The sequence below is a fragment of the Geotrypetes seraphini genome, chromosome 1 (assembly GCF_902459505.1).
Source record: "Geotrypetes seraphini chromosome 1, aGeoSer1.1, whole genome shotgun sequence".
Lineage (NCBI taxonomy): Eukaryota > Metazoa > Chordata > Amphibia > Gymnophiona > Dermophiidae > Geotrypetes > Geotrypetes seraphini.
The window spans coordinates 267,233,161-267,254,979 of NC_047084.1; the positions used below are offsets into that span (position 1 = coordinate 267,233,161).

General features: G+C 43.5%; 1 protein-coding gene across 3 annotated transcripts in view; it reads left to right on the plus strand.

The window, feature by feature from the left end:
* The window catches only part of LETM1 (leucine zipper and EF-hand containing transmembrane protein 1), a 251,235-nt gene that overhangs the window by 207,996 nt on the left and 21,420 nt on the right, over positions 1 to 21,819 (plus strand). For all 3 annotated transcript variants that reach the window (XM_033950993.1, XM_033951002.1, XM_033950987.1), the window contains exon 13: positions 19,496 to 19,634. In XM_033950993.1, the coding sequence (XP_033806884.1) occupies positions 19,496 to 19,634 (139 nt within the window). The remainder of the gene's footprint in view (positions 1 to 19,495; positions 19,635 to 21,819) is intronic.

The following is a 21,819-nucleotide window of genomic DNA, read 5'->3' on the forward strand; positions in this document are numbered from 1 at the left end:
AACTTTGGCATCAGATACATCAGTTTCTATGGCTCTGGGAACTGTATTGAACTCTGGGAATTCATTGACATCAAGACGGTTTAGACATTCTTCAATATCAAATGTCAACAGAAGCCAGAGAGATTGAGCATCCTCTGTGCCCCTCCCAAGTACAAGGAAAGAACTCTGTCAGCTAGTAGCCAAAGAGCAGGAGTGTAGAAACTACAGAATCTGGACAACTTATGGTGCTTTTGATACAGCATCCAGAACCTCCACCATGGGAATTGGGATACGTAGAGTTGCCTGGCTTCATGCCTTAGACATCGAACCAGCAGTGCAGGAGAAATTGGTGGATATTTTTTGTCGGGGAGCAAATTTTTTGGTGAGAAAGTGGAAAACGCCACTGATCTCATCAAAAAGCATTCTATTACCATCAAATTGCTCTCACTGCCAGCTCCCAGCTTGACCTCCACATCTAGGAGAAAACTTTAACGGTGGTCAATGGAGGACCTTCTACTAATCTGGGAAACATAGGTACCCCCCTCTTCAACCTCCCCATTCAAGTCAGGGATCTTGCTGCTACCCTTGGCAGTAGAGACCCAAAAGTCCCAGCCTTCAACCCTAGTCAAAGATTTTGACTGGCTCCAGGAGACCATAGCTGTAATTCCAATAATCATTCCAGACAACCTACTGATGGGAGGAGACTGAATTTTTTTTCTGTATAGAGTGATCCCATGTAACCTCAAACTGGTGATTCTCAAAATGTCTGCATGGGTTACACGCGTTAGTTGGAAAGATTATCTCTAGATTTCATTTATCTGTAAAAGGAAAGAGAACTTAATTTTGATATTCTTGGTGAGCAATCAGAAAAAGGGAAGGAATTTTACTCTATGTACTTCTGATCACGAAAGCATAAGAACATAAGAATACCTTACTGGGTCAGACCAATGGTCCATCTAACCAAGTAGCCCGTCCTCACAGTGGCTAATCCAGGTCACTAAACTAAACTAAACCTTAGGTTTGTATACCGCACCATCTCCGCATGCGCAGTGCTCGGCACGGTTTACAGAGGTTGAGAGGAAAGGAACTACAAAGAAGGGATATAGGAGAGGGACTGAGAAGATAGAGAGGGGCAGGGTACTAGAGAACGGGAGGTGATTAGATTTTTGAGAAGAGCCAAGTTTTCAAGCGTTTACGGAAGGATTGGAAGGAGCTAGAATTTCTGAGCGGGGATGAGAGGTTGTTCCAGAGTTCCGTGGTTCTAAAGGGGAGGGATGTTCCAAGTTTTCCTGCGCGGGATATACCTTTTATAGATGGGAAAGATAGTTTCAGTTTTTGGGAGGGTCACTAGTACCTGGCAAAAATCCAAGAAGTAGCAACATTCCATGCTTTCAATCCAAATCAAGCAGTGGCTTCCCCTATGTCTGTCTCAATAACAAATTATGGACTTTTCCTCCAGGACATTGCCCAAACCTTTCTTAAACACGTTCCAGAGTTTAACTATTCTCTGGATGAAAAAATATTTCCTCTTACTGGTTTTAAAAGTATTAATCTGTAACTTCGAGAGTCCCCTAGTCTTTGTAATTTTTGACAGGGTAAAAAATTGATCCACTTGTACTCGTTCTACACCACTCAGGATTTTGTAGACTTCAATCATATTTCTCCTCAGCCGTCTTGTTTACAGACTACCTTTTTAGTCTTTCCTCATTTGAGAGGTTTCACCCCCTTTTATCATCTTGGTCGCTCTTCTTATGACCTTTTCTAATTCTGCTATATCTTTCTTGAGATAAAGCGACCAGAATTAAATGCAATACTCAAGGTGAGGTCGCATCACGGAGCAATATAGAGGCACTATAACATTCTTAGTCTTATTAACCAAAGGATCCTAGAGGATCTGAATTTCAGCTTTTTACCTAAGAGCCTAAATTTGGCTTCCAGAACCTCCCCCCCACATTTTCCTATTTCATTAGTACCTACATGTACCAAGACAGCCAGCTCTATGTGAGGTCCACCAACTTTGAATCAGGCAGGCAAATGACCAGGCAATCCTTATGCCCACCAGCCACTCAGCTATATATGCCTATTGATCGAATCACCAAGTACTTAACCCTTCCCTCCTGAGCAGAAGCCCCTAGAAACATATCCTAGGTGTGAGAGGATATTGCATCCCCTGGTGGGCAGGTCATGGCTACAGGATTATTGCCTACTTTCTCAGGATGATGCTTTCCTTTTAGGAGACCTCCCTCTTCCAAGCACAGGGGCTGCTAGACTGGAGGTGGGACTTCTCTACAACATCTCTGTCCCATCATAGAACTAAGGACTCTGAAGAAGTATCTGGCAAAACAAAAGTTAAGGATGATTTCCTTGGGTACTCTTCTTCCCATGATTCAGAAAGGAGATTGACTGTGGTCTCTAGACTTAAAGGAGGCCTACACTTACATAACATACATTCAAGCCACAGGCAATATTTGAAATTCCAAGTAAGGAAACACTATGCCAGTACTGCATACTGCTCTTTGGTTCTGTGTAAGCACCCTCGGTATTCACTAAGGCCCTGATTCTCCAAAAGTGCGTCCCGATTTTAGGCAGCTGTAGACGTCCTACAGCTGTCTAATCAGCCAATCGGGATGCACGTTTTAAAAAAAAAAATGCTCCCCAGGCAGGCCTGAAGGCGCCTCCGGGAGCCTAGGGAGACCCGCAAGATAAGCTCCTACAGGCCTTAGGCGAACTTAGGCGGCCCTACGCGTCTCCCTAGTAGAGGAAGAGACGCTTAAAATGTAGGCCAGCAAAATGCTGGTCTACATTGTAAGTAGACGTGGCCACTATACTGATCGCGGCAAGGGATCTCCCTGCTGCAATAAAGTATAGCGGCCGCGGCCGCCTGTCCCATCACCGACAGGAGGATGCCTAACTCCTCCTGTCGGAACCCCGGAACCCCCTCCCCCCCAAACTCGTAATCGCCGACAGGAGGATGCCCAACTCCTCCTGTCGGAACCCCGGAACCCCCTCCCCCCCAAACTCGTAATCGCCGACAGGAAGATGCCCAACTCCTCCTGTCGGAACCCCCTCCCCCCCAAACTCGTAATTGCCGACAGGAGGATGCCCAACTCCTCCTGTTGGAACCCCGGAACCCCCTCCCCCCCAAACTCGTAATCGCCGACAGGAGGATGCCCAACTCCTCCTGCCGGAAAGCCCAACGACCCCCCGCCCCAACTAATCTCCCTCCCCCAACTAACCTTTCAATGTTGGTCAGCTGGACGGGTCTGCCTCGTGGAAATGAGACGGCACGCCCCTTCCCGGCCCATCCCCGCTAAATCTAAGGCCTGATTGTCCAAGGTGCCTAGCCTGGGCCAATCAGGCCTTAGATTTAGCGGGGATGGGCCGGGAAAGGGCGTGCCGTCTCATTTCCACGAGGCAGACCCGTCGGCTGGACGGCAGCAAGACCCGTCCAGCTGACCAACATTGAAAGGTTAGTTGGGGGAGGGAGATTAGTTGGGGTGGGGGGTCGTTGGGCTTTCCGGCAGGAGGAGTTGGGCATCCTCCTGTCGGCGATTACGAGTTTGGGGGGGAGGGGGTTCCGGGGTTCCGACAGGAGGAGTTAGGCATTCTCCTGTCGGTGATGGGACAGGCGGCCGCAACAACTGCGGCCGCTATACATATTGCAGCAGGGAGATCCCTTGCTGCCATAAGTATAGCGGCCGCGTCTAATTTAACCCGATTCTCTAAAGACGCCGGTTACAGAATCGGCGTTTAGTATAGGACGCCTCTACCGGGCGGCCTGCCTGGGGAGCATTTTTTTTTAAAAAAACGTGCATCCCGATTGGCTGATTAGACAGCTGTAGGACGTCTACAGCTGCCTAAAATCGGGACGCACTTTTGGAGAATCAGGGCCTAAATGTCTTAAAGTAGTCATAACATCTCTATACAGACTGGGGATGCTTGTATTTTCTTACTTAGATGATTGTCTGGTCAAGAGCATGTCAATTGTGTTAAAGTCCTTGGGCAATATGGCATCCAGCTACATATCAGCTATACTCCTACCTTACGTCTCAAACAGACTCCTCCGCTCCCAGGAGGAAACACGTCTTCAATTACCCCCTGGTTGGAGCCTCCAATTAGAAGGTGCCAGACAAAGGTCATACTCTCTCTTCTTACCAAAGTACTGGAATCAACTTCCTCCTAACATCAAATCCCTTGATGGATTTTTGAGCTTTAGAAAAGCAATATGTTTGTTGTGTTGTACATTTGATATCACACTTAATGCAAAAGATCAAAGAGGCTTACAAAATTATAAAAAGAAACATATAGAAAACCTACCTCTTCACCTGACTCTTCAGGATAAGCTAGCATTCAGACTGTTACTCCCAAACCACTGTACTCGATGTTCAACTGACCCTTCTCCCTGTGCATGCTTCAAGCTTCATGCGTCTCCCTATGCATGCTTCAGACTCCAAATGTCTGCTAATCCAGAACGATTGAACTAGACACATCTCATTGTACCCATACTGCCTTAGTCTTCTGTGCCTTGTTGTTAATTGTTATGTGCCTTGTTTGCTAACTGTTATGTACTGTATGTTACCATGTAACCCATTCTGAGCTCTTTGGGGAGAACGGGATATAAAGCAAATTAAATGAATAAATAAATAAAAGGAAAGTGCAGCAAAATCAGTATACAAAGCTATTTGGGTGCTGGAGCTGCTAGGGTACCAGCTGTGTCCAACCCTGTAATTGGAGTTCTTTGGAGTCCTGCTGTCCATAGCAAAGGATAGAGGCTCTCTCATTGGTAATTGATGAGGGTATTAGTTTGGCAGATTTTGAGAATGTTAAGCCATATGGCCTCAACTATCCATGTAACTCCTATGGCACATATCATTACAATTTCTGTAATCCTCAAACTGTAACAATGGATGCATCCAACCTGGGGTGCGGAGCCCATATAGATGGGCTCTACAGCCAGGGTCAGTTGTTTACTCGAGATATTTCATCATATAAACCTCCTGGAGTAAAGAGCTATTGGAATATTCTAAGAGACTTTCAGAGATTGGCTATCTAATCAAATTGTTCTCATACAAGCAATCAGGTTGCAGTATACTATGTCAATAAGCAAGGAGGTAAGGGGCACATGATTCTGTATCAGGAAACATTCAGGATATATAAATGAACAATCTTTCAGGGGATGCTGCTTAGAGCCACTTAACTGGAAGGGAAAAAGAAATGTCTGGCAGACAAACTCAGTTGGGTAATGCAACCTCACAACTGGTCTCTAAGCATGGGTGTTAGTTTTTGTTTATTTATAATCTGCTTTTAATTCAGAAGATCATTGAAGAGTGTGACACCCTCTTGATAGACTTCTTTGCCCTCATGTGAACGAAAAGTACCTCGGTTCTATTCCAGACTGAGATCACATGGCATCATAACCTCAGATGCTTTCCTCCTCATTTGGAACTGGACTTCTGTATCTTTCAACACTTCTCATAGTGAAAACTGTCCTGAAGCTTGAGCAGAATTGAGAAATCATGATCCTGATCATACCTAACCGGCTGAAATAGATATGATTCCTACTTCTTCTGGAACTAGCTTTCGAAGACCCATAGAGACTGGAATGTTTTCTGAACCTTATCACTCAGAATGGACAGTCCTTTCTGCATCCTGATTGCATCCCAATCTACCTTCTACATTTACATAGTAACATAGTAGATGACGGCAGATAAAGACCCGAACGGTCCATCCAGTCTGCCCAACCTGATTCAATTTAAATTTTCTTTTTATTTAATTTTTTCTTCTTAGCTATTTCTGGGCAAGAATCCAAAGCTTTACCCGGTACTGTGCTTGGGTTCCAATTGCCGAAATCTCTGTTAAGACTTACTCCAGCCCATCTACACCCTCCCAGCCATTGAAGCCCTCCCCTGCCCATCCTCCAACAAACGGCCATACACAGATACAGACCGTGCAAGTCTGCCCAGTAACTGGCCTAGTTCAATATTTAATATTATTTTCTGATTCTAAATCTTCTGTGTTCATCCCATGCTTCTTTGAACTCAGTCACAGTTTTACTCTCCACCACCTCTCTCGGGAGCGCATTCCAGGCATCCACTACCCTCTCCGTAAAGTAGAATTTCCTAACATTGCCCCTGAATCTACTACCCCTCAACCTCAAATTATGTCCTCTGGTTTTACCATTTTCCTTTCTCTGGAAAAGATTTTGTTCTACGTTAATACCCTTCAAGTATTTGAAAGTCCGAATCATATCTCCCCTGTCTCTCCTTTCCTCTAGGGTATACATATTCAGGGCTTCCAGTCTTTCCTCATACGTCTTCTGGCGCAAGCCTCTATCATTTTCGTCGCCCTCCTCTGGACCGCCTCAAGTCTTCTTATGTCTTTCGCCAGATAGGGTCTCCAAAACTGAACACAATACTCCAAGTGGGGCCTCACCAATGACCTGTACAGGGGCGTCAACACCTTCTTCCTTCTACTGACTATGCCTCTCTTTATACAGCCCAGCATCCTTCTGGCAGCAGCCACTGCCTTGTCACACTGTTTTTTCGCCTTTAGATCTTCGGACACTATAACCCCAAGGTCCCTCTCCCCGTCCGTGTATATCAGCTTCTCACCTCCCAGCATATACGGTTCCTTCCTATTATTATTCCCAAATGCATTACTCTGCATTTCTTTGCATTGAATTTTAGTTGCCATGCATTAGACCATTCCTCTAACTTTTGCAGATCCTTTTTCATATTTTCCACTCCCTCTTCGGTGTCTACTCTGTTACAAATCTTGGTATCATCTGCAAAAAGGCACACTTTTCCTTCTAACCCTTCAGCAATGTCACTCACAAACATATTGAACAGGATTGGCCCCAGCACCGAACCCTGAGGGACTCCACTAGTCACCTTTCCTTCCTTCGAGCGACTTCCATTAACCACCACCCTCTGGCGTCTGTCCGACAGCCAGTTTCTGACCCAGTTCACCACTTTGGGTCCTAACTTCAGCCCTTCAAGTTTGTTCAACAGCCTCATATGAGGAACTGTATCAAAGGCTTTGCTGAAATCCAAGTAAATTACATCTAGCATATGTCCTCGATCCAGATCTCTGGTCACCCAATCAAAAAATTCAATCAGGTTCGTTTGGCACGATTTACCTTTTGTAAAGCAATGTTGCCTCGGATCCTGTAACCTATTAGATTCAAGGAAGTACACTATCCTTTCTTTCAGCAACACTTCCATTATTTTTCCAAAAACTGAAGTGAGGCTCACCGGCCTGCAGTTTCCTGCTTCATCCCTGTGACCACTTTTATGAATAGGGACCACATCCGCTCTCCTCCAATCCCCAGGAATCACTCCTGTCTCCAGAGATTTGTTGAACAAGTCTTTAATAGGACTCACCAGAACCTCTCTGAGCTCCCTTAGTATCCTGGGATGGATCCCGTCTGGTCCCATTGCTTTGTCCACCTTCAGTTTTTCAAGTTGCTCATAAACACCCTCCTCCGTGAGCGGCGCAGAATCTACTCCATTTTCTCGTGTAACTTTGCCAGACAATCTCGGTCCTTCTCCAGGATTTTCTTTTGTGAACACAGAATAGAAGTATTTGTTTAGCACATTTGCTTTCTCCTCATCACTCTCCACATATTTGTTCCCATCATCTTTTAGCCTAGCAATTCCATTTTTTATCTTCCTCCTTTCACTAATATATCTGAAAAAATTTTTATCTCCCTTTTTTACATTTTTAGCCATTTGTTCTTCCGCCTGTGCCATCGCCAAACGTATCTCTCTCGGCTTCTTTCTCTTGGCTTCTATCTCTCTCTTGGCTTCTTGTCCTACCATCCTAACAGCTCTTTCTTCAGGTACTTTCCCATTGCATTAAAGTTTGTACGTTTGAAATCTAGGACTTTAAGAATCGTGCGGCCGCTCTCCACTTTAGCCATTATATCAAACCAAACCGTTTGATGATCGCTACTTCCCAGGTGAGCACCCACTCGAACATTAGAGATACTCTCTCCATTTGTGAGGAACAGATCCAATATCGCTTTTTCCCTTGTGGGTTCCGTCACCATTTGTCTGAGCAGAGCCTCTTGAAAGGCATCCACAATTTCCCTACTTCTTTCCGATTCCGCAGACGGAACATTCCAGTCCGCATCCGGCAGGTTGAAATCTCCCAACAGCAGAACCTCCTCTTTCCTTCCAAACTTTTGGATATCCACAATCAGATCCTTATCAATTTGCTGCGATTGAGTCGGAGGTCTACACCCACGTAGATAGAAGTTCCATCTTCTCATTTCAGAGCAATCCATATCGCTTCTTCCTCTCCCCAAGTCCCTTGCATTTCGGTCGCTTGGATATTGATCTTTACATAGAGAGCTACTCCTCCACCTTTATGACCATCTCTATCCTTCCTAAAAAGATTATATCCCGGTATGTTTGCATCCCATCCATGTGATTCACTGAACCATGTCTCTGTGATAGTAACAATATCTAGATCTGCCTCTAACATCAGGGCTTGCAGATCATGAACTTTGTTGCTTAGACTGCGAGCATTTGTGGTCATCGCTTTCCAGCTATTTTTCAGCGATAATCTCCTTTTTCGTATGGATTTTTGTGTCGTTTCACTTTCCGTTGCAATACTAAGAAATGAGTTGCTGATATTGCTTATGTTGCAGCCTTTACTACTATCACATCTTTTCTTTTGCCGGGGGTGGTCTCTATAATTGTCCTTCGTACATACACCTTCTAGTTTAAATGCCTAGAAAAATATTGTCTAAATTTCTCTGCAAGGTTTCTTTTTCCTGCTGTAGTAATATGTAGCCCATCAGTGCAATATAGCTTCTTGTCCTTCCATGTATTTCCCCATCCTCCTATGTACCTGAAGCCTTCTTGATGACACCAGGCTCTGAGCCATCTATTAAAGTCCTCTGTGTTTTTCACTCTTTGCTCTCCCTTTCTATATGCAGGCAGTATTTCAGAAAAAGCTAAAGTCTTTACAAAAGCCCTCACCAAGCTCCTGAAAAGCTTTCTGTGCTGCAAGTGTGGCGTTGTTGGCCAGGTCATTTGTTCCCAGATGGATAACAACATCAGTGTTAAAATCCTCAGTTTCTTCCTTAATTATAGTCAGTATTTGCCTGGAACTCCTGGTAGCTGAGGATCCTGGAAGACATTTCACTATTTTGGTCTCCTCGCCCTGTGTTCCAAGGTTAATGCCTCTGATGATGGAATCCCCCAACAGTAATAGTTTTCTGTTTTTGGCTTTTTTATTTGTACTTAGGGTGCGCTTGTTCTCTTGAGTTACCTTCATTGGTTCCAGTCCCACCTCCCTTCTGTTTTCTTGAGTATCGCAGTGGAGCGAAGGAATTCTGTAGAGGTAATATTAGTGAAGGTGGATGTTTTTGTGTTACATGTCGCAGTCTTCCTGAGCCTACTGTGACCCATTTATTCCTGGGCTGTTTTATTCTTTGAGGTAGAGGTGGTAAGTTGGTATGATTTTGTGGAGTGATGGAAGCTGCTTTAATTGTATTCAATTCCTGTTTAAGTTTGCAGAGATCCTCCTTAATACTGGCAAGTTGAAGACAGATGGGGCAAGCCTTGAGCCTCCAAATAGTATGTCTTGGAATTAAAGCACCACAGTGATTGCATAGAATAAAGGTCATCTTGATTGGTTGTGAAGTGACTTGATTTGAGTAGTCCTGATTATGTGGGTCTCTATATATGAATAGTGGTCCCTGGGGTTGGTGGGACTATAAGTCTTACCCTTATTCCTATGAAGGGAAAGAGGAAATAAGATTTAACAGAGGAAAAAGAAGGGTTTATTTTTTTTGTGCTTTTTTTTTAGTAAGAAACAGGGATGAGAAGAGAAATTAAGCAGATATAATGCTGAAAAACAGTGAAAAGAGCAGAATATGAAATGCAGAGCAACTTATCTTATTGAAGTTCCAGGGCAGCCTTGTTCACAGCAATGTCCCAAAGATAATGCAATTAACCTTAGAAGTAAAACAGAGCCCCTCCCTTCTCCACCTAATCAGCAGAAAACAATGGCTGAATACTAGTAAGACAGAAATATAGGCTCTATACCACCTAAAACACAGTATTTTAAACAAAAATGCAGGTTCTATCAGTGCTACCCTAAAACATAGGATTTATAACAGGATTTTCCCTACTTTAGTCACCCTGAGCCACAGGCACCAGGATTTAATTAGAGTTAACAAAGTCTTACCCTTTTTCCTATGAAGAGGAATTTTTCTGAGACTGGTCTTAAAACCAACTCTGTAGGGGGTTAACCTCAGTGCAATTGGTGTTTATCATCACCATGTGGAAGTTAAACCCATTACCATACAACTTCTAGTTTAAGAACATAAGAATAGCCTTACTGGGTCAGACCAATGGTCCATCAAGTCTAGTAGCCCGATCTCACAGTGGCCAATCCAAGTCACTAGTACCTGGCCAAAACCCAAAGAGTAGCAATATTCCAAGCTACTGATCCAAGACAAGCAGTGGCTTCCCCCATGTCTTTCTCAATAACAGACTATGGACTTTTCCTCCAGGAAATTCTCCAAACCTCTCTTAAAACCAGCTACAGTATCCACGCTTACCAGAACCTCTGGCAGTGCGTTCCAGAGCTTAATTATTCTGTGAGTGGAAAAAAAAATGCCTCATATAGAGTCATAGAGTATGACGGCAGAAAATGGCCGTCGGCCCATCAAGTCTGCCCACTCCAAGAGCCTTCCCCTTATAAGAACCTACCCCATAAAAGAACCCTCCCCCTAAGCATTTCCCCGGAGTGAACCCACATGTTTATCCCATCGTCTCTTGAAGTCGAGCACGTTGCCGGCCTCGACTACCTGACGTGGAAGACCATTCCAACGATCAACCACCCTTTCGGTGAAGAAGTACTTCCTGATGTCACCATGAAGTCTCCCACCCTTGAGTTTGAGCGGATGCCTTCTTGTTGCCGTGGGACCTGTAAGGAAAAAGATATCTTCCTCCACCTCAGTAAGGCCTGTAAGATATTTGAACGTCTCTATCATGTCTCCCCTCTCTCTGCATTCTTTGAGAGAATATAACTGCAGTCTGCTTAGACGGTCTTCATATGGGAGATCCTTGAGTCCTGAGACCATCTTAGTGGCCATTTGCTGAACCGATTCCATTCTCTTCACATCCTTTTGATAATGAGGCCTCCAAAACTGAACACAGTATTCCTGATGAGGTTTCACCATGGACCTGTACAACAGCATTATAACTTCAGGCTTTCGGCTGACAAAACTTTTTCGGATGCAACCCAGCATTTGTCTAGCTTTGGCTGAAGCTTTCTCCACTTGATTGGTAGTCTTCATATCTTCACTGATGATAACACCCAGGTCCTGTTCTGCGATAGTTCTTGTTAAGGTTTCACCATTCAGGGTGTATGTTCTGCAGGGGTTATCGTTACCAAAGTGCATAACCTTACACTTTTTGGCATTAAAATTAAGTTGCCAAGTATTAGACCATTGTTCCAGTAAAAATAGGTCCTGCCTCATAGTGTTTGGCACGGTTGCGCTGTCCACTACGTTGCATAGCTTGCATCATCAGCAAATAATGTAATCTTACCTTGAAGTCCCTGAGGCAGGTCTTGTACAAAGATATTAAATAGTATCGGACCCAAGACCAAGCCCTGTGGCACTCCACTGGTCACTTCTGACGTTTCTGAGGGAGTACCATTTACCAACACCTTTTGAAGTCTACCACTGAGCCAGTCTTTAACCCATGCAATCAATGTTTCTCCTAGTCCCGTCGTATTCATCTTGTTCAATAAGCTATGGTGTGGGACACTATCAAAAGCCTTAATGAAGTCCAAATACACTATATCCAAGGACTTTCCCCTATCCAGTTGTTTTGTTACCCAGTCAAAGAAGCTTATCAGATTGGATTGACAAGACCTTCTCTTCGTAAATCCATGCTGGTGGGGATCCCTCAGCCTCTCGTCATCCAGAATCATATCCAATCTGTTTTTAATCAACGTTTCCATAAGTTTTGGAAACGCAGGAGAAGTAAAACTTTCATTACGGACATACGTCGGATTAAGATGAGAGTGCTGGACAGTTAAGTACTTTGTTTTTGCAGAAATATTTCTGTACTGAAATTGAAAATTTTTTTTTGACCTTTTGCTCTTCTTTTTCAATTGCTTTAATGCTTTGGTTTGATCAGCTGTGAGCATTGCTTTTTGCCAAAGTGTGCTGGGATCCTTTAGTTATCAACCGATTCTGCTTTAGTTGCATTTTTTTAAAAATGATACTTAGTAGAGAATGACACGGGGAAAAAATCTGTCCCCGTCACCGCCCCGTCCCCTGCCCACCATCCTCTGCACCGCCCCGTCACCGCCATTCCATTCACCGCCCCGTCACCGTCACTGCCATCCCTTTCACCGCCCCGTCACCGCCACTGCCATCCCATTCACCGCCCCGTCACCGTCCCCGCAGCATCCATATAAGCCTTAGTACTCTAATATTTAGCGTATTCCATTCTTATAAATCAAAGTTCCTGCTGCTGAACTAGAGAAAGAGATGTTCAGCTGGCAGGGCTTTGTTTATAAATTTTTATTAACACAACTAATATACCACCATAATGTTTCCGACAGAGGACAAGTATGCAATAAATGCATTTTGCTGTTTCAATGCCAGTGCTCAGCAGAACAACAGACAGCAATATGGACATTCACCTTATGTAGTACTTTTTTAATATATAAAAATAGGCAAAATTAGTTGCTGTTTTATCATTATATTTTCTTGCCATTATAGTATTCTTCATTGATCATTTTTCTTTTTAAATTCAAAACAAATTCAACCTATCTTGTGTCCCAGCATGTTTCACTCAATTGGCTGTTTCAAGGGAATTAACCCTCCAACTTCCATTTGCAAAAATACCCAATGTTGTTCCTTCTATGAGCAATATTTAAATTATGAGGAACAACATTGGGTATTTTTGCTGAATTGTGTGACACCATTTGGGCTGAACATGAAGATTGAAAATGCCTGGTTAGCCCTGGACAGATGATTTGAACAGCCAGGAGCCTGTCCTGGCCATTTAAATCATTTTGAATATCTAGTCCAATGATAACAGAATTAGGGTGATTATAGAAACATAGAACTTTGTTGATCACTAAAAAGAGTGGAGACTAAGGGTCTATCAAGCTCAGCATCCTGTCTTTGACACTGGCCAGTCTTGGTCTTTGGAACTGCCCATTGTGTCAGAAGCAATAGGGATTAAGTGACTTGCCCAGGGTCACAAGGAGTGTAGTGTAGCTCTAACCACTGGATTTAGAAGTTGGCTTCTTTTGGGATCTTTAACTCATCATCGCTAGGACTCGAATCTGAGTCCGTGGCACCTAACATAGAATGGAATTAGTATGGCAAAGTAATGAAGAATGGTCCAGCAGCCCCCACCCTCCCTCCACCTCACCTTATATTTGTTCCGAGTTTGCCGGCTTCCTTTTTCCCTAGCCGCACGCGTTCAAAAAGCCGTGCATTTAGCCAGCTCCCTCCCTCCACCTCACCTTAAATTTCGAGTTTTCCGGCTTCCTTTTTTCCGAGCCGCACGTGTTCAAAAATCCGTGCACGCGCGGCTGCGCGAGTCAATCAAACTTCTCCTCTCCTGCAACTTCCTGTTTCCGGTTGCGTCAGAGAAGATTGATTGACTCGCGCAGCCGCGTGTGCACGGATTTTTGAACACGTGCGGCTCGGAAAAAAGGAAGCCGGAAAACTCGAAATTTAAGGTGAGGTGGAGGGAGGGAGCTGGCTAAATGCTACGGGCGGGCGGGCGGTGGCTGCGGGGACTGCGCGATCCTTGATACCTCACTGCGGAGACAAGACCATTCACCGCCCCGCGGGCGGTGAATGGCCTTGTCCCCGTCGCCGCAGCGACTGCTAGTTTTCTTCCCCGTTTTCGGCGGGTGACCCGCGGCTAAAATGCGGTGGCCGCGGGTAAACTGCCACCGTGTCATTCTCTAATACTTAGCCATACCAATACAATTGAGCGCTTTTTTTTTTTTACCAAATTTCCTGATGTGTAGGGTTCAAATGACTGCCTTGTGAAAAGGATGTTTAAAGACTGGAGATTTTTTGGCCTATGATTAAGGTGTGTTTGTTTGATTACTTCAGGCTTGTGCTTGAATTGAACATTGCACTGTGGACACTGAGGTCTTTTTTTCTCCATCTTATACCTACATTTTGACAGGAATTTGAACCCCTCCAGAAAGAGAGTATAGGTGTAGTTTAAGGTTTGATATTATTCCTACTCTTGTCCTTTTGGAATATTTTCTGGGTAATTGAAATCACCCATTATTATACTGTTGTCCAATTCTCCAGCTTTCCTAATCTCTGAAAACATTTCTTCATCTGTCTGCTCATTTTGTCCTGGGTGACGGTAGTATAACCCTAACTTAATATTCCTTACCTTCACACATGGAATTTCTATCCATAAGGATTCCACACTGCTATCTATGTCATGCAGAATGTTTATTTTATTTGATTCAGTTCTGTTTAACATATAGCGCAACCCTCCCCCCCCCAATTTGATCTACTCTATCCTTGCAATATAATTTGTATCCAGGTAACAGTGTCCCATTGATTTTCCTCCTTCCACAAGGTCTCTGAGATGCCTATTATATCTAACTCCTATTTTATTGTTTAGGCTTCTAGCATTTGTATATAGACATTTCAAATTGTGTTTTTTCCTTGCAACTACAGGCTGCTGAGAAGACAGTGAAAATTTGAGTCTTTTACTCTGCCTTCCTCTTAAACCCTTCTGGCTTTTTTTCACCATTATTGGAACCTCTCTATTGGGATGCCCTAAATATCCTGTTTCAATAGTATCCTCCAAGAATACCTCACACCGAACCATCCACTCTCGGGCAACTGTCGGGCTTTCCTCTTCATCTCAGTTTAAAAGCTTCTCTATCTCCTTTTTAAATGTTAGCTCTAGCAGCCTGGTTCTATCCCGGTTAAGGTGGAGTCCGTCCTTTCGGAACAAGCTCCCCCTTTCCCAGAAGGTTGCCCAGTTCCTAACAAATCTAAATCCCTCATCCTTGCACCATCATCTCAACCATGCATTGAGACTTCGGAGCTCTACCTGCCTCTTGGGTCCTGCACATGGAACTGGGAGCATTTCTGAAAATGCTACCTTAGAAGATCTGGATTTCAACTTTCTACCTAAGAGCCTAAATTTGGCTTATGAACCTCCCTCCCACATTTTCATATGTCATTGGTACCTACATGTACCAAGACAGCTGGCTCTAAAATCCTATCTATGTTACTTGTGAGGTCCGCCACCTTCGCACCAGACAGGCAAGTGACCAGGCGATCCTCATGCCCACCAGCCACCTAGCTATCTACGTGCCTAATGATCACCAGCTACAACAGCTGTCCTAACTGTTCCCTCCTGGGCAGAAGCCCCTGGAGACACATCCTCTGTGCGAGAGGATATTGTATCCCCTGGTTTGCAGGTCCTGCCTACAGGATTATTTCCTATTTCATCAGGGTGATGTTCTCCTTCTAGGAGACCGCTCTCCTCCAAGGCAGCACAGGGGCTACCAGACTGGAGGTAGGACTTCTCTACAATATCCCTTTAGGTCTCCTCTATGTTCTTCTCTATCTCCCTTAGCTCCTCCAAGTCTGCTACTCTTGCTTCAAGGGAATATGCTCGTTGTCTGAGAGCTAGGAGCTCTTTGCAACGAGCACACACATATAACTTCTTGCCAACCAGGAGAAAATCGTGCATGTGACACTCAATTCAAAAGACTGGATAGCAACCTTTTTGCTGCTGGACTACTGTGTGCTTTTTGTTAGTTATTGAGCTGATTAATTAATTAACCTTATTAAGCTGCTAGTAATATATTAGACTAGTATAGAGAGCCTTAGGATTATATTATATGCTTTATTTAGTGTTTGTTCCTTAGCTAGTTTTATGGTTATATTGTATGCTTATTTACTGTTTGAGTCTTTACAGGTAATGAAATATAAAGAGCTCTCCTGTTGTCCTAATTAGAATAATTGACAATAAATTAAGACTATCTCTGGCAGCAGGTTTAAGCTTACAAAACTGTAGAACTCTAAAAGGCTATTATCCTATGGAGACTAGCTAAGTAAGGTTTGGTCTTTTAAGATCTAAACTGTCTATAGAAGGGAACCTTCAATTGAGCTTTTCTCCCCAAACCTATCTGAGCTCAGAGCAAAATAATGTATACTTACCCAAAGATATGTTTTCTACTCTTCTCTCAGAAAGAGAGTGTGCTCTTCCCTCTTTCTCTCGTCTCAGATTCATAAGAGGTTTACTTTTGACTAAGCCCCCTGTGAATCCTCTCATAGTGTCATGGAATCTCAACGTCTTTCTCACCCAGCTGATGAAAGCTCACATAGCTTGGATGGATGTTGACAAGTTAGAAGTGGACTCCTTCAACTTATCAGAGGGTGTCTTAAGAACATAAGCAATGCCTCCGCTGGGTCAGACCTGAAGTCCATCGTGCCCAGCAGTCCGCTCACGCGGCGGCCCAACAGGTCCAGGACCTGTGTAGTAATCCTCTATCTATACCCTCTATCCCCTTTTCCAGCAGGAAATTGTCCAATCCTTTCTTGAATCCCAGTACCATACTCTGCCCTATTACACCCTCTGGAAGCGCATTCCAGGTGTCCACCACACGTTGGGTAAAGAAGAACTTCCTAGCATTCGTTTTGAATCTGTCCCTTTCAACTTTTCCGAATGCCCTCTTGTTCTTTTATTTTTCGAAAGTTTGAAGAATCTGTCCCTCTCTACTCTCTCTATGCCCTTCATGATCTTGTAAGTCTCTATCCTGTAAGTCTCTAAGTCTCCTCTTCTCCAGGGAAAAGAGTCCCAGTTCTTCCAATCTCTCACCGTATGAAAGGTTTCCTCCTCTGAACTCTCTCGAGCAACGCCATATCCTTCTTAAGGTACGGCGACCAATATTGGACGCAGTACTCAAGATGCGGATGCACTTTCGCCCGGTACAGCGGCAGGATAACTTCTTTTGTTCTGGCTGTAATACTCTTCTTGATTATATCTAGCATTCTATTCGCTCTCTTAGCGGCCGCTGCGCACTGTGCCATCGGTTTCATTGTCGTGTCCACCATTACCCCCAAGTCCCTTTCTTGGGTACTCTCATTCAATAACTTCCCTCCCATCGTATAATTGTACCTTGGGTTTCTGCTTCCCACATGTAATACTTTACACTTCTCAACGTTGAACTTCATCTGCCATCTCGTTGTCCATTCCCCTAATTTGTCCAAGTCCCTTTGCAATTCTTCGCAGTCCTCCGTTGTCCGAGCTCCACTAAATAGTTTGGTGTCGTCCGCAAATTTTATTATCTCACACTTCGTCCCTGTTTCTAGATCATTTATGAATATATTAAATAGCAGCGGCCCGAGCACCGAGCCCTGTGGAACACCACTCGTGACCTTCCTCCAGGTCTTGTTTGTGCCTAGGAAGTTATATGGTTTAAAGTGGAGTAGGCTTGCCATTTGGTATGAGAGCAAGGCCCTAGATCCGTTTTCTTGCTCTGCACAAAAACTGCTTGAATACCTTATGTATTCATCTGAATCCAGTCTCAAGACCAACTCCCTCAGAGTTCACTTTAGTGCAACTGGTGCCTATGACCATGTAAAAAGTAAACCCATCTTGGCTAAGCCATCTTGTTTGCTTTATGCAGGGCTTGCTTCTGCTGAAACCTTCTACAATGTTATGGGGTCTCAATGTTGTTGTAACCCAGCTGTGAAGGTTTATTTTGACAAAACAAAGCAAGGAGAACTGCAGTAACATGTACAATGATACAGGCAAAGTTTATTAAAATAATTGCGGTTAAAAACAACACCTTAAAATTAAACCACGGTTCCCAACACAGTCCATGTTTCGGTACGCCTTCTTCAGGGATCCTAGGTTGGAAAGGAGTCAAATTGAACCGCAAAAGCATGCTGAAGCCTGTGTGAAGATGAACGTCGAAGAGCAGCTTGTACGTGGTTTAATTTTAAGGTGTTATTTTTAACCGCAATTATTTTAATAAACTTTGCCTGTATCATTGTACATGTTACTGCAGTTCTTCTTGCTTTTTTTTGTCTTCGACCCTTTTACTGCAGATTTTGTTGGTTCTTCCTTTTTTTGTTAAGGTTTATTTTGAGCGATTTGATACTTGTAATCTGAAATATCTGACATAGAAAATCTTTGGTTGTGGAGTTCACTTCATACCTCAGGGTCAATGAGCTCTAGGCCCTAGTAGCTGATTTACCTTATACAAAATTTTAAAGGTCAAAGTGCACTGCACACTCTGGACTGCAAAAGAGTCTTGGCTTTCTATTTGTAGCAGACTAAAGCCCATATGATTTTTGGGATTTTCTTTGACCCAAATAGTATGGGGGATTGTCTTGGGCAATTGCATTCTCTCAAATTGGCTAGCAGACTGCATAACCTTTTATTTTGCCCAGGCTGCGCTGACTTTGAAGGGTCATGTCAAAGACATGGCTGAATTGGTCAGCCTCCTTAAGAACATAAGAATAGCCTTACTGGGTCAGACCAATGGTTCATCTAGACCAGTATCCCATCTTCATGGAGGCCAATCCAAGTCATAAGTACCTGGCAAAATCCCAAATAGTAGCAGCATTCCATGCTTCCGATCCAGGGCAAGCAGTGACTTCCCAACAGCAGACTATGGACTTTTCCACCAGGAACTTGTCCAACCATTTTTAAAAACCAGCTATATTAACTACTCTTACCACATCTTCTGACAATTCATTCCAGAGCTTGACTATTCTCTGAGTGAAGGAGGGATTCAGCGAGAAGAAGGTTCCGAAGCAGCCCTGCTTGCAATGTTGTCTCTTTATCCAGGAAGCTTCGAAGAGGCTGGTAGGCCCGCCCTGGGAGGCGCAAAGGGGCCGACCCTTGGGAGTCGCAGTTTTCTGTTTTTCCAGTAGCCGTAATTGGGAAGGAGGGAACGTGCAAGGTAGAGGGGCTGTTGGACCAGCGATAGAAAGAGGGGGGGAGGCTGCTGGACTCGTGAGGGGGGGGCTGCTGGCCGGGTGGGAAGGGAGGCGATTCGGGGAGTTCCTTTACTGTGGGGACAAGGCCATTCACCACTCCACGGGGTGGTGAAAAACCTTGTCCCTGTTCTTACGGCAAGCAGTTGATTTCCCCCCCTCCCACCCCCCACCCCCGTTCCTGCAGGTTACCCATAGCTACTCACGGCTAGCCACAGGAAACAGTCACCTTGTCATTCTCTACTTACAAGCTGAGGTAGATTGGCACCAATTATTCTTAAATGAAACCATAGAATGAAAATGTAAACTAGAATAGACCAGTACCTATTTGTGACCAAGATTCAGCATGGAAAAACATTAGGAAATCTGAGGTAAGCAAATTCACCAAAAAAATAAAAGATAAAAAATAAAAATTTATGAAATTTTCATATTCACCTCTGTTCAAGATAAATGTGGCTAATCAATTCTTATATAAACTGTTATATGAATGTTTGCTGTATTCAGATTGTGTTTTGCTTTTAGGGAGAATCTCATCAGCATCAGTGAACTTATTGGTGTGATGAGGCAAATCCAGAAGATTCCAGAACAGAAATTACAAAAGATTGCTGAAGCTTTAGATGAGAATAAGGATGGCAAGATTGATATTGATGATGTTTCAAAGGTAAATAGTAGTATAAAGATAAAAATATGAACAAGCTTTTTTAGAAAGCCGAGAACTATAATACATAATCATATCATAATACAGTAACATAATCATAAATGGATATCAGCATTACTAAACAGAAATAATTTCAACTTGAGGACAATAAATCAATGTTTAGACTGATGTACAGGTGGTTATTTGGCTACAGAGAAAGCTCCCAATGTCAGTCTGTTTCTCAGCAAGACAACTTTTTATATAACAAAATAAACATTCCTTAGCACAAGCAGAAATGTAATGAATTCTATGCAGCCTTGGTTTATTCATTGTACTACATTTCTGTGCCACATTACTATCCCACTAATTATTCCCAGACATTCCAAATTAGAATGGCTACATTCCTACTTACATCCCTTGCTGCCCCCCAAATTTGTAAGGGGGAGAGTGGACATTTATACTACCATTGAAACAGCAAGCAGTAGAACATCTTTTCCTTGGGAAAGCCAACAAATCAAATTCTGTCCCTGCCTACCCACCAAAAACAAAATCCAACCAATCTGCAGTGAACAATAATCGAAACAAACAAAGAAAAACTGCAGACCAAAGTACAAAATGCAGGCTAGGTTTATTAAAACAATTATTAGTTGTGGTTAGCATCACCACCTTTGTACAAACCAGGGGACCCGACACGGTCTGTGTTTCGGTTAACACGCCTTCATCAGGGGTCCTAACAAATAAAGATGAAATTAAACCAAAATATAAAGGATAAATGGATGCAAAGATAAACATAATAGACAGATCAAACCAAAAACTGGGATGGTGGACAACAACCATGGGTGATAAGACACATAATCAAAAGGACATGCTACTAAAGTGATGTGTATCTGTGATCTAATGTGCAAGTGTCGACATGGGTAAAAATATAAGAATGGAATGTACAATTTAAACATTGATAATTATGAAAACGATGGTGTACTAGTCCCAATTGGGAACAGTGAAAAAAGACCAAGAGACATGTAAAAGCAAAAGAAGTAGTGAAGATGAAGAAAAATTCTTACATATCCTAATTTGAAAGGTATCAGATTGAACCGCAACAAAAATAAACTGGAAAGATAAACAAACATATGTATGAAAAATCCAAAATAATATATTTAGCATGTTAAAAGATTTAAAATTAATGTCTAATGTTTAATATAACAAAAAGTTAAAAGAAAGAACTAAAACTCATAATTACATTTGAATTAAAAGGAATAGTCAATGTATGAACCAGAGGAGTAACACAGACATTAAGAGGATCTCGGAGGTATGAATGGGTGTCTTATGTATAAGAAATTAATCCATATCTATGTTGCTGTCTATAAGACACCCGTCCATACCTCTGAGATCCTCTTAATGTCTATGCTACTCCTCTGGTTCAGACCTGCTTTTACTGGAACATTGGTCCACGACCTGGCAGCTGGGCTTCAACGCGAAAAAATGCAAGATCATGCACCTTGGTAACAATAATCCGTGCAGAACATACACACTGAACGGCGAGACCTTGGCTAGGACGGCAGCAGAGCGGGACTTAGGGGTGGTCATTAGTAAAGACATAAAAACAGCCATCCAAGTGGAAAAGGCTACATCCAAGGCTAGACAAATGCTGGGTTGTATCCGTAGAAGCTTTGTTAACCGGAAGCCGGAGGTCATAATGCCATTGTACAGAACCATGGTGAGACTTCATCTGGAGTACTGTGTGCAATTCTGGCGGCCACACTACCATAAGGACGTACTGAGAGTTCAGTCGGTTCAGCACATGGCCACTAGGATGATCTTGGGGCTTAAGTATTTCTCATACGAGGACAGGCTGCACAGATTGCGGCTATACTCTCTCGAAGAGCGTAGGGAGAGGGGATACATGATTGAGACATTTAAGTACATCACTGGCCGCATAGAGGTGGAAGACAACATTTTCTCTTTTCAAGGGTCCGTCAGCCACAAGAGGACATCCGCTGAGAATCAGGGGCGGGAAATTTCATGGGGATACCAGGAAGTACTTCTTCACAGAAAGAGTGGTAGACCATTGGAACAAACTCCCAGAGCACGTGATCGTGGCCAGCAGCATACAAGATTTTAAGAATAAATGGGATGCCCACGTCAGATCTTTACGAGGGCAGTGTAGAGGTGATGCCACCTGTGAGCGACCCCTTAGGAAGTTGTTAGGGGA